This window comes from Taurulus bubalis, assembly GCF_910589615.1.
Source record: "Taurulus bubalis genome assembly, chromosome: 3".
In the NCBI taxonomy this organism is placed as follows: Eukaryota; Metazoa; Chordata; class Actinopteri; order Perciformes; family Cottidae; genus Taurulus; species Taurulus bubalis.
Genome location: NC_136591.1, coordinates 13,522,467 through 13,535,816, shown reverse-complemented (window position 1 = coordinate 13,535,816; position 13,350 = coordinate 13,522,467). Strand labels below are relative to the sequence as shown.

Here is a 13,350-nt window from a genome sequence, read left to right as displayed (position 1 = left end):
TCCTTTGTTCTGAGGGTCTATTATTGCTGTGGATGGAGTTACATTGGAGTTAGCTGAAAGCTCAGCGCGCCTCATACAGATGCTAAAGGGCGCCTCGTGCGTCGGTATCGCACATCGAGGGGCGTGACAAAGCGGGCTGAATATTAAGTCCAGTGGGATTCTGTGATAATGTCACACCCCGTTGTTGATAATACAAAGCTGATTGACGGTTAAAGGTTTTGACACCTTTAACATTTACTACTTTCCTCCATCTTGTCAGAGGCCTGGTACCATAGTTACCAATGCATGGCTATACAATCATTTCCTGTGAAACAGTATCTTTAGGATACAAGGTAGAACCTCACAACTTACATCCATCACCCGCCATGAGCCGTTTATGTAACATATAGGATATGCACTGCTACACACCATTACCTGGCTCTTCATTGCCTGGAAGCATCTGTTATTGTCAGGTTACATTAAAATAAATGACAGATGCATATGCCAATGATTCATGTGTCGTGTATTTTTTGCTACGATTTGTTTTTGCTTACACCTGCATTAGTTACTTTTCATAATTAACATACACACAGACGTGGTGTGTGTCTCAGTGTGGTGGTCTGGAGTGAGAGCTTGCAGGTGGATAGGCCAAAGGGTATGACATTAGCAGATGGAGTGCAGGCACCCCGCATGCTGGCCATATGTCATGACAGATCGCATCTCATCTAACGCTAAGAGAAGGTGCTGCTGGCTGCTGAAAGGCCACCTTCCAAACAGATATCATCAGCCTGACACCCTGACCTGTCTGGAGCTGAGGGCTACAGCTCTGCCCCATATCACATCCAGTCGCATTAGGTGGCAGAGCAGGAACAATGTAGTGCAATAAAAACACAAAGCTGATCAAGTCTCACAAAGCACGAGAAGTAATAAAAGATGAGAGAATAGGTCAATAGTTTTAGAAGTGGTAGCAGCAGTTGTAATGCCACAACAAACAAGAGAGCATCTCTTTTGGACATCCTGAGACCAAGATGGAAAATGCTGCCTTTCTGTTATCGATGTGTTCTGCCAATCGTGACCTTTGAATGCATGTTGGCCATAATTGCTGAATTGTATTTTGCTGAATTTTGATTTGTACTCGATTAAAGAGATCCGGGATAGGGAGTAATCTATATTGTATTCCACCACTCACTGGCTTGTTCAGAATATAAAACTATTTATATTTAGTGATGCATGTATAGTATTAGCCTGCAAGAAACCCTAACTGTATGAACCAGCCAGCAGAGACATTGATACCTTGATTTACTCAAACTCAGGGCTTAAGTTATTGTAGGTCTCTGGAGGAGGAATCGACCGCCAGATGTCATGGCATTGAATAAATTGTTGTCTGGAGCTCTACCCTGGTTTGCTTCCACTCTATTTTTTCTTCTCTCACTCACATGCTCATATTTCGGGATCCTTTACAGAGTGTGATTTGTGTGGAGTGGCTGTGAAGCATGAACTGCCGTACAAGGGTGTTCAGTCAACCAAACAATATAATGGTAAAATAAAAAAACCGCTGAAACCCAGTGTTCCAAGTCAAGGGTTCCCAGCAGTGCATACCAATATTTAAAGACAGCCGCTGTATTAAAAGAAAATCAATACAAAAGTCATCTTTCCACCGCTACATTAGATCATTTACAGTAACATGGAATCCAAGTCATTTTCTGAGAAATGTCTCAGCCCTGCAGTGGGATGCAAAGAAGAAAAAATAAAATCCTCCCCACTGCAGGGCGATCACACAACATCTCCAGTGTGTGTACGCCATCTAGTGGTCAACCCGGAGCCTGCACATCCTCTGAGCATTATATTGAATGTGTCATGCCAGTGGCTCCACACATAATAAGTGGTGTAATTCGTCATACACTGAAACCACTTCCATGCCTGGCGGAGGGTTTTGAAATTTTTTGGGATTGCACTCCATAAAGTCTGACATAAACAGCGTTCAAGTGTATTTTAAGTGCAGGTACGTGACACACATACAGCCGAAGCACAGAACACAGACGAGTGTGGTGCACACACCAACACATTGGTATGGATCACCTTGCAATGAAAACGGTTCTGTAACCATCGGGATCCCACAATAAGGCTAGCATTATTCTGGCCTAATGCCAAAAACAAACCCTGCTCTTTGCCCAAAACGGATCCTTCTGGCTGCAGACTGACGTGTACCGATGACTCAATACGTACACTGCCAAATTCTAAAAACAAACGAAAAGAAAGCAAATGAAGAGCACTCAATGGTTGGTCTATGCTACCTCCTCGGGTGTTGAGGTTAATCAAAGTCAACTCAATTGTTCCACCTTCACAAAGACACAAAGCCAATTATAGAACATACACACAGACACAAACAGTGTTGCAAACATCAGGTTTTCTCCATTCGTGTCACTTTGGCTGGCAGCACTTACCTGTGGGCTAGTTGCTCAATTGTCAGTGATCATGATATAAATAACGGTGTGCTATCATGCTGTCAGCATGGGGCACAAAAACATTGGCTTGCTCCAAAAAAATACAAGCGTGCACCAGGTGGTGCCGTCTCTCAATGGATAAGCATTTAGGCTTTCTGGGGTCAAAACTACAGTTTGTCCCACATAGAAAACAAGCAACACATGTGTGTGCAGAGTGGAGAGACTAAGCACCGCATAATAGAACATAGGAACATCCAACAGGGGTGTGTCAAGTGGCCCTTTTCTGAATGCGTTATTGGTGAAGGTTGACAGGAGAATGACAGTGGTGGGCAAGTGAAGAGGACGGCATGATGGGAAATCTAGATCATTATGAAACATTAATTCAATCTGTGACAGAAAAAGGAAAATCAAAGTGACAGAACTTATTGGAAGAAGATAAATAAGATAAATACGACTTTGACATGTATTTGAAATATATGTGGGGAGAGGGGGAACGTACAAATGAGGCGGTAAGAAGGACACAAATGAAAGATGGTAATGAGAAGAACAAAAATGATGCTTGATGGAATAGTAAATTCAACTCATTCAAAATATGGAAGAGTGACGCGCGTAATGAGAGAGGCGTCACTCATCATGAGGTCAGGCGAAAGCAGAAAAGGGCCGCTGCACAGAATCAAGATGAGATTGACAAATACACTTTAGGCAAAAAATGGATAGAACCACTTACTGAGGTTACAGTCTATCCTGATACAATCTGGCGGGAGAAAGAGCGGAAATGGTGAGATCAAATAAAAAGAAAAGAAAAAAAAGAGCAAGAAAGAGACAGAAAGAAGGTAAAAGAGAAAGAGAGAAAAAAAAGACATTTTACATCCTTCAAGGTACATTCTGCAGACAACCAAGCATTGCTCTGGGGCCACCATCCGGGGACAGGCTCTGAGTCAGGATCACCCTTTTCATCCATCAATCCCGTCACCCATCCCTCCTTCCACCCAATACCCCCGAAGCACCGCAGAAGGCAAGACTCACCATACACCATGAGGTCATACAGAAGGAGAGCATTATCAACATATTGATGACACTTAAAAAATCAACGATGCAAAGTGCTCTATTGTTGGTGTAATAAACACTTTATGTGATGACAGACTTACTCGCAATTATAAGGGTATATATGTGAGTGCAGTTCTGAAATGCCGATCAAAGATTTAACGTTCCATCTGGCAAAAAAACTGATGCTTTTATCATCTTTTTCAATGTTTTATGTCAAAAGTCTGTTGTTTTCCTCTTTATAAAGCATGAAATACTTTACGCGTCATGAATATATGATTAACCTAATTAAACTAGTCAGATAGAGCCTAATAACTACAACTGCACATAATATTTCAACCAGAATTTGATGGCATGAATCTCTGGTTGCTTTCTTAAGTAAGGCTAAAAATCAACAATTTTTTTCTGCTGCATCTGCTGTGCACTAGAGCATACGCAGGGTCTACCACCTTCAGCTTTATCTTCCGTTTCCCAGCAATTTGAGATTTGCTTGCCTTCTGCAGCACTTTGGGCATGAGAAACCCAACAGTGTAAATGACAAGAAAGGGTGATCTGCACATCCCAGCCACCTCAAGCCTGGTGCACACACACACTAGACGCTGTGCTATTTGCTACAAGTGGTGCGACAAAAACAGTTGAAAACACATCATTTTACAAGATGTGTTGTCAGGACGGTGGAGTGTTGGTTAAAAAGATGTGTCCTTCAACTGGAAGACTCAGGTTGAAGAGTCAGTAAACATCAGCTTTGGTAAAAAGCAAGAACCTGAAACAGGGATCATGATGTATCAAATTAGTACCCCCCTTTAAATATCTCTATCTTGATATGAATCCATTGCTGTTGCTGTAAACTGTGTGTGCATGCGGCAGCGTGGTTGGGTTGTGGTCTCGAGCTGTCAACCGCTACAGAATAGTGGACACAAACAGCCAGGGACCAGCGTCGCACTGTAGACAGGTGGGGGGTCATGTAGTTAAGGGCCCCATCTGTTGGAAAGCAGCAGTGTTTTCGGAATAGATTAGCCACATTTGTGCGGTTGTCCCTAACGGATGTGATCAAGAAATAAAATGTTGTCCGGTTGTCATATGGGAATGTTAGTGTGATAGTATTAGCATCAGCTGACACACTGAACAGGTTATCGTCCTTATCTAAGTCTAATACATATCATTAGAGCTAATTATTTCCAATTATAGCATTTCCTGGTGTTTAATCAGCAGGAATTTAATTATCAATCCAATCGGTCATTATTGTGACCGACGGGATTAAATGGGCAAGGATTAACGCCTTAAAAGATACTGAGGATTCCATAAGGATGTGTTATACTTTAGCTGTTAATTAATCCCCTTGAAAAAGAGCTGAGGAAAATCCTGAGCAGCGCCGTGGCGTCTTCAGGTTTCTTCAGGTGTCATTTTAGCCCAGTTGAAGCCTGGAGGAATGGGAACTTGGGTACAAATTATAGCTGTTATGGATCAGCTGCAAATGTGTGGTTTGAGGGCCTGCTAGCAGTTCAAGGTGTGGGCGGCAAGGACAAATGTGCGTGCAACTTCAGACAACTACAGCGGTGAGCCGGTCTCTCTGACTGTTTGATCCAAGGGCCGCAGACATAAAGGCCGTTGAAGGGATGAAAAGTTCCATCTTCTGTGTCTTGGCCAGGTGGGGTGTTGATGAGCGACAGAAAATGAGAGAGAGAGAAAGGGAGGAAGAAAAGCCAGAGAAAAGAATGTAGAACAAGAGAGAGGAGCGACCACCTCCGCCCCCCCTTCCTGTCTCTATGGTGGCTTAAACTCTCATATTCCATGGTGCAACTCTGTCATGCTCCTCCTGGTTCACCGCTGAGAGTCTGGACAGATGGAAGGTCATACCAATCTTCCCCAGAGCACTGATATTTTTTGCATACATTTTAATAAATCTAGAGGTCTACATTCCTGCAGCTTGTTTCATAGTGGGGATTGCCCCTTCTTTAAAACCATAAATCTTACAAACCCTACTCTACAATTTCACTGACCTTCTCCCAACAGGATTGCCTCTCGGACCTCTTTACACCCCCTTCTTCGCTCAACTCTGTAATTACTTATGATGAGGGTTCATCTATCCTCTTAGAACCCCTGCTGGACAGAAGTGGAGCCAGCCAGCCCCTCAGCCAACTCCACCAAAACGGGAGGCAAGCAGGACCACGAGGAGGAGCGACACAGGAGCGAGGCCACCTCTAAGCTTCTAGAGACAGGCTAGTTAGTGGGGTATGGCTCAGGATCGGGCCGGGGGGTACCATTAGAGATGGAGATTTTGAACAGTAGGAGTTGCTATGAGGCTTTACAGGGGACAAAAAGGAAGTGGGTGAAAAGCAGAGGGGGTGGGGTGGGACCAGGGCTCAAATCATATGGAAGAGGAATGACTGTAGGGCGGCTCCCCGCAAAGGGCAAAATGGGGAGGGGTACCTTTACTTTTTTACTTTTAGTCTTATTTTCCTGCAGCAAGAAATTAAAGGAGGAGACGTTTCTGTATTTGTACCTCAGTAAATGAATAGCCAAAATAAATATACTGTTGGCATTGATCATTGAAACTAAGAGGCAGTGATGGGCATAAGCTATCTTATTAGAATACTGCACAGCCAACTGGAGCTATTACATTTAATGAAGCTTTCAAATATGAAATAACTGAGGGACAAATTTAGAAGCTTTTCCCCACCAAACTATCTGTCAATAAAAAAAATAAAAAGTTAAATGTCAAACCAGTCTTCTAAGTTCAACAGTATATGTTGCTAAAATACAGAGCGGAGATGAGGAGACAGGGCATGGGAAGGGAAAGGTTAGCAGGGACAGCCACAATGAATCACGGGGGCCTACCGAGGTTCACGGTGAGCTTGACGCGGCCTCCGTCCAGCTCCAGTCGCAGGGTGTCCGCCGACTCCTTGGAGGTGGTGGCCATGAGCAGGCCGTACGCCCGCTGGGACATGAAGCGCAGAGCCACGTCCTCGGCCTCCGTGTGCATGGTGACCGGCATGATGATCTTCAGGTACATGCTGCCGTCATAGCTCAGCACCGTCGCCTCTGGACGGAGGACAGGGAAGGGACAAGTGGGTTACGCATTACACAGGAGAGGAGAAGACTCTGTAAAGGATTATGTGACATGAGCACGGAGGTCGGTTGGACAGGACAGTCCAGTACCGATCGCCAAGTTTAAGCAATTGGCCAATTCAGCACTGCAAAAACAGCCCTTCTAGAAAGAAGCAAAACATTCTCATATTCAATCAAATCATCCTATATCAAAGCAAAAAAAACTTACCCCATTGGCAGATTTTTTTGCTTGACAAGATTTCTTAAAATAAGCCAAAAATTAAGAAAAAGTAAGGCATACTTTCCTAAAATTAGATAATTTTTCTGATCAAAACATGCTTGACAAGATTACTATTCTTTTTGGGCAAAAAATATGACTTATTTTCTTGATACAAGGCTTATTTACTTTCTTGAAATTCCTTTTTTGCAGTCCCTCTGGTATTTAAAACACATTTAATTATGTTTGGGAATGTCCTCCCATATGATGTACTTAAATTGTAATTGCACTTTCATGTGATCAGAATACGTCCTGGTTATTTAATGATACATCTACCACCCAAAGCATCGACATGGAGAAAATAAAACGGTGCCCACGGAATCTTCATAATGAATCCACTGTAAGACCCTCCTTCAGCTTAGAAAAGATGTCAGGAACAAAAGTGCGGCTGATTTCGGAGACATCCTTATTCACACTAGGCCCAGCCCGTGGTGACTTTCTCTAGAATCAGCCATGCCATAAATAGACTGCTGTGTAGAGCGGCAGTTCCCGGAGTGCTGCTCATATTTTGCAGTGTGGGTCGATATGCGTCATCACAGGCTAACGTGAGTCACTGTCACGAGGTAAACGAAACCTTTAGGTGCCAAAATGATGGCAGTGAAATGAGAACAATCTCTGCTATGGGTGGGAAAACTGGAAAAAAGCAGTGATATTTAAAAAGTGAACAACATAGATTTGTAGTTATATGAATTATCATCGTTAGGATGATAATTTATGGTGAAAACACCATAATCCGTAATCTTTGCACTCAGTCCTGCTGGCATGGAGAAACATGCAGCTGGTTATTCGAAAACATCCCTGGGTCCCATCCCTGCAGTAGCACAGATATCCACAAGATGGCAAAATAGCCTCACTGTAGAAACACCTGCCATGCGAGCACCCATAGACCAAAATAATAAAATAAAATAAATATCACCATTCAAAATAAAGACATTTCATCCTCTACCTCCACTGTCCTGATTTGAATCCAATCTCTCCTCCCCTCATTACCCTCCTTGTCCCTCAAAATTCCATACTGTCATGGCTCACTCACCCCCACGGACGTGCAAAGGCAGACCACGGAGCGAGGCGCCTGCAGCTAATTGGAATGACTCAGACGTACGTGGTGCTTTTTGACTAGCTCACCTCCCCTCGCTGTGGCTTAGGCGCCACCTGGGTTTGCGTGACTGACACAGATGGCGGCGGTAGGCCTGGCTGCTCTGTCCCACTGTTGCCAGCCTCTGAGTGCTTTACACCCCCCCCCCCCCCGCCAGCCAGCGGGCACCCGAAAGCCACCCAGCCTCGGGTGGCATTTGGTTCAGACATGTCTCTCTGTGGAGTTCTTACTCTCTCACTATACAGCTGTTGCTTGGTTGTGTGAGAAACAAGGCAGCACATTGTTGAAATGCTCAGTCTACACTTGCTTTCTCTCGATTTGGCTTCAATTGACGGTGTTGCATTGTGAACAATTTACCAAGCATTGTTTCATCTTTTGACCATCTGATGGCTTGATTATGAAAAGTTATTTTTGCTTTGCTGTAAGAAAGGTTGATCTCTTGCTTTGGATTTGTACACCAGCTTGTACTGTATATTTGATATTCCAAAATTATCAGGATTTACAATTCAAGTTAAACCTTTTTAAATGCTGAAGCAAATTGGTCAAAACTATCACAAATTTCAGTATATAACTTACATAGTACATACACATATAATTTAATAGAATAGATCGACCCCATTGTCACGTATACGTGAGTCCCTAATACAGGGGTTCTTTCTTTTTTGAATCGTATATATAACAATTGTGTACGACTGCACACTAGATGCATTCATAGCTATATAGACCACCAAAGTCTTGGTCCCTTCACCCATAAAGACACCCCCTCCTTACCTATCTCACAGTTGGCTCCCAGGTATCCGGTGCCGATACAGTCGCAGATGTAACGGTTCCAGCCCTCTTTGCACAGACCTGCGTTGCCACAGGGGGCGCTGCTGCACCTCTTCTGCAGCTCACGGGTGCAGAAACTGCTAACACCGAATGCGCTCTGGATCTCGGCCAGGCGGCGGACATCGCGGCTCTTGCCGTCGATGAAGAGGTCGCGGACGCAGCCCACGTAGCCATAGTTGAGCAGCGCCGTCCAGACCTCCGGCGGCAGGATGAGGTCCGACTTAGACTCGGGCAGCCCGCCAAGGTACATGTCGCTGTCCAGGTCCAGGATCTCACTGCCCTCTGGGGAGCTGAAGGGCATGCTGCGACTGTTGACAGAGATTGATCCTAAAAGGCAGAAACACAGTTGTTGTGTTGTGATTAAACATGAGAAAACTTTGGAGAAGTGCGTAGTCTGGATAGGTGGGAGAGTGGGAGGGAGGTGAAGGGGCTGAGTGAGTGGGCAAGTGAGCGAGTGTGGGAGGAGCAGTAAGTGGACAATTTAGGGACGTAAAGCACAGACAGAAGGACATACAAGAGACAGGGAGAATAGATGACAGCAGTGTGTGTGTGTGTGTGTGTGTGTGTGTGTGTGTGTGTGTGTGTGTGTGTGTGTGTGTGTGTGTGTGTGTGTGTATAATGTGTCTGTAATAGGCTAAATGGAGAAGAAGGGAAGCAGAATGCAGCAGGGAGTGGGTGAGACAAAAGGCCCTCTATCTTTCTGTGATTAACGACTCCGTCTTAATTTTCTATTAAAAGCCAATTACAGCAGGAGCAGCGGTGAGATCACATGCATGCTCGCACACACACACACACGTGCAGGCACACGCACGCACACACTCATTCACACCCTTCCTCATTATAAGACGCCATTAGAGGGAGATATAATGTCCTAGGTGCTTGCCCACCTACAGATCATTCATCAGACAGCAGACACTGAAGCATGCAGATGTCCCCTATTTGTGCCCACATGCGGGCAGAGACATCAGAACACAAGTCTCTCTTCAGGTAAATAAACTCACATTAACTAATACCACTACATGTATTATTAATAGTACCCCTAACCATTTATTAGCTGTTGTGTTTAGCATGCGTGGATTAGCTTGTTAAAGCCAATTCCTTCTCCTTTTCTGTGACAAATCGTTGACACTATATGAGTCCTCCTAATCCAATGAACATGCTGCCTAAAGAAGATACAAAATACTAGGAAAACAGTTATAAACTGAGTACATGTTTAGTCCAAGTGCCAAGAAAAATACCTTTTGGATATTTGATGATACCACCCAAGTACAGTTTTCTACAGTCAAAATAGCAAATGTGTCTTGATGGTGAAAGTTTTAACTGTTGAAACAAGCCGCTAAAGCAACAGATCTTTATAATGTTCTGCCGTGCTGATACTTCTGAATGTTATTGCAATACAAGTTTAAACATGCACATTCAAAATCGAGATCAGCTGGCAGTTTAAAGCCCCCCTCACCTTTCCTCCCTTCCCTCTGGAAATCCACATGACACCATTCCCCGTCATTGACCTTCTTGTTGCTGGCCTTCAGCTTTGTTTTTCCAGAGCCCATATCGATCAGCAGGTACATATACCCCTCCAGCAGCTCCATGGCAAAGTAATCGGTCTTCAGCTCCCTCCCGGGCTTCTGCTCTTTGGGACCCTGAGGACGGCCGTGGCTGAACAGCAGGAGCCCGCTGGGCTCCGTGGTGCGGAAGTCGAAGGAGATGGATCCCGTCTTTTTGGTGTTCCACTTGGGCAGAGAGATGTAGGACTCGGGGGTCTCAAAGGTGACTGGGTCCAGGGCTGCCACGTCTTCACAGCGGAACACCAAGTCGCCATTCAGGGTGATCTTGGGGTCGCGCTCGATGGCCAGCCGAGAAAGCTCCAGCTTAAAGTCGTTGTTCTTGTACACTACCTGGAGAGCAGAGCAGAGAGCGAGTGGTTATGATCCCGTATGAAATATGCTGGTGACGTGTGATTGGGGATGAAAATATGCCATCTAGTACTGGATATATAAAATGGGATTTCCTGTAGCCTAAAACACAGCTGCAGCAGAGAAGAACATAATGTTGAGATCCTGCAGATGCATCCTAATTGCCCAAATTAATTTCAAGTGTCAGTTATAGTGGCTGCTGGGAAACCGTGTCAGCCTGGAGAAATGATGAATCAGGACATGAATGAGAAGCATGACTTTCTGTTGAACAGCAGTGGGAAACCAACGTTGATACAAAGTGCTACAGGCGCTGTTGTTCTACCTCAACAAGACATTTAGTTCATCCGAGGGCTCAGTCTTTTTATTTGTAAAATTCTTCACACTTTAAACATTTCCAACCACGTAGGTCCACTGAGTTAGTGCATCATCACCACCATATAAACTCTTGGTCAAATCCATAACGTGCAAAAACTACGAGCTGTTGATCGAAAGCCACAGCTGAGAAATGTCAGTATAACGGTGAAATAAATTGAAAAAAACTCAAAAGGCTGGAGGGGAAACTCAGACGCAGGGAAGTGAATGTTGCTTACGGCCTTAATGTAAATGTCTCCCGACAGCCTTTGATGAAATACTGCTCTATTGTTTCTGCTCAAAGTGTGTGCCTGTGCCTCACTCTATGCATTCATAATGGATTAAGTGCTAAAGGCAAAGTAAATTATCCTTGTCTTTGTTTCAGTTCTCCTTTTATCTGTTGAACACTCTGTAGACAGCGTTTTGAGAGGCCGTCCTCAAGGTAATAGTGTGAAGCAGCTGAGGTCTTTGCATTTCTTCGTGTGTGTGCGTGTATGTGTGTGTGTGTGCATTTTCTCCTGATTGTAGTGCTCTTCACGCTTCCTCACACACCCACACACATACTCGCTGACAGGTAATAGGAATGTAGAGAAATGTTGTTTTTCTATCTTTGTTTTCTGGTGCTGTTGCAGCGACGAGGTGAAGGAGTCTCGGGTTCCATCTGCAGCAGAGGTTTACTATTGCCATGTCACAGAGCAAAGACACGGAAAAGCTACCTGCTCATTGTGTTATTACTTAAACATTCGGTGTATTTTCCAATTCTTTCATCTGTTAACTACTCTCTTTTCAAATCAGGGAAATCAGGGATTAAGTCTCATATGGATTTCCTCCCCTCCAGGTAGCCATTGATTTTATTCCTTTAAGTAGACTATGACAACATATTCGAGATAATCGTGAACAAGATGTTCCCACATCTCTTTTTGTCAGCATTAAATATTAAGGTTTAAATTAAGCACAATTTAGATATCAGAATGGTGCTTATTTTCTCCATCTTGCTTCTTAAAGAACACATTGCACCGCAGCAGCTTGTTTTTCAGACAGAGGTGCGTTTCATGACGGCTTACAGGTCAATGCTATCCAGACGGGAGGTTAGCCATTTGTGGGTTTTATTTTTTCAACCGCACAATATAGCAGTGGTTGTTGCAGACACACCTCCTGGCAGGGATCTGCACTCTTGCTTGTGTATTAAGTCACATTTGCCTCCGTTTTGGCCTGCTTCTGTATTCCCCCCACTGAAAAGCTCGTCTTGTGCAATGCGGTTCACCGTTGTGGTTTTTGACTGTGTTATTTCACCAGACTGCTGCCGTCATTACCCCTTGTCTTTCACGGCATCTCTTTTTAAAAGCCCTCCAATCATGCCTACTTTTTGTAATTTGTGCATGCTCTCTCTCTCCAACTCTCTCTCTCTCTCATTCTCCCTGTCAAACACCACACCTACGCACAGGCACAGGATGAACCGCGTGCAGGCAGATATGCTGGGTTATTCCTGATTTTAAGCCTCCTTTGGTTATCCCTTTCTTTGGCCACGCTGCCACATGCACTGTACACCTCATAATGTCGTCATTAGCAGAGATTAGTCCTGGTAATTAGCCATGATCATGCTGAAACTGGCAGCTAATAAAGCGGGAGCTGTCCTGGTTTAAGGTGTTATAAAAAAATAAAAAAGAGGTGAACGAGAGAAAACGCAGTGGGCTTATTTTCATCTTAACTATTTTGAGGTATTTATTTTTGTTAATCCATGCTAATCTGTTTCTACAAAAAAAAAATGCAGCCTGGTTTGCTGCTTTATACAACGGATCATACGGCATCTGGGGAAAAGATGAGGCAGGAAATAAAGCTGGCAACATGCTGCACCAGATGACTCTCAGGCCAGTTAGTATCCGCAATATGACTGAATACCAGCCCATGTGGAAGCTAGTGTGAGGAGGCTAAAATTAAGATTTTCTTTTTTCCCTCGTTTTCTTTTTGCAGACTCAAAGGAGGGTAAAGGTGTAAAACCTGTCAACGTAATCGCATACACATCAATCAGGAATATTATGTATCTACTTTACCCTACAAACAGCGAGAGTGATGAAGTGCACACACACTTTGGTCCAGATTAATTATTCTGTTGTAAATCAATGTTCAAATGAACATGACATTTGGTGTGCGTCACCAAGAGGAAGATTTCTCATGAAATTGGTCAGATTCTTCCCTTTTTTTTAACACTTGGCCAAGCTTTCCATTACATTTGCTGTGGTGTTTCTTCTCCCTGGAAAATGAATCTTCACATCAGCTGTGACCTCTCTTGCACCTCTCTAGCACTTGTGTAAAATAAACATAAATATACTAATTTTGCAATGATACTCATGAGCCGATGAGCCTTCTTTT

General features: G+C 44.0%; 1 protein-coding gene across 6 annotated transcripts in view; it reads right to left on the bottom strand.

Moving 5' to 3' along the window:
- nrxn2b (neurexin 2b) overlaps positions 1–13,350 on the bottom strand; it is a gene marked incomplete at both ends in the record, with an annotated part of 555,176 nt that overhangs the window by 325,697 nt on the left and 216,129 nt on the right. For all 6 annotated transcript variants that reach the window (XM_079216104.1, XM_079216103.1, XM_079216106.1 and 3 more), the window contains 4 exons: positions 3,151–3,177; positions 6,306–6,509; positions 8,660–9,043; positions 10,173–10,611. In XM_079216104.1, the coding sequence (XP_079072230.1) occupies positions 3,151–3,177; positions 6,306–6,509; positions 8,660–9,043; positions 10,173–10,611 (1,054 nt within the window). The remainder of the gene's footprint in view (positions 1–3,150; positions 3,178–6,305; positions 6,510–8,659; positions 9,044–10,172; positions 10,612–13,350) is intronic.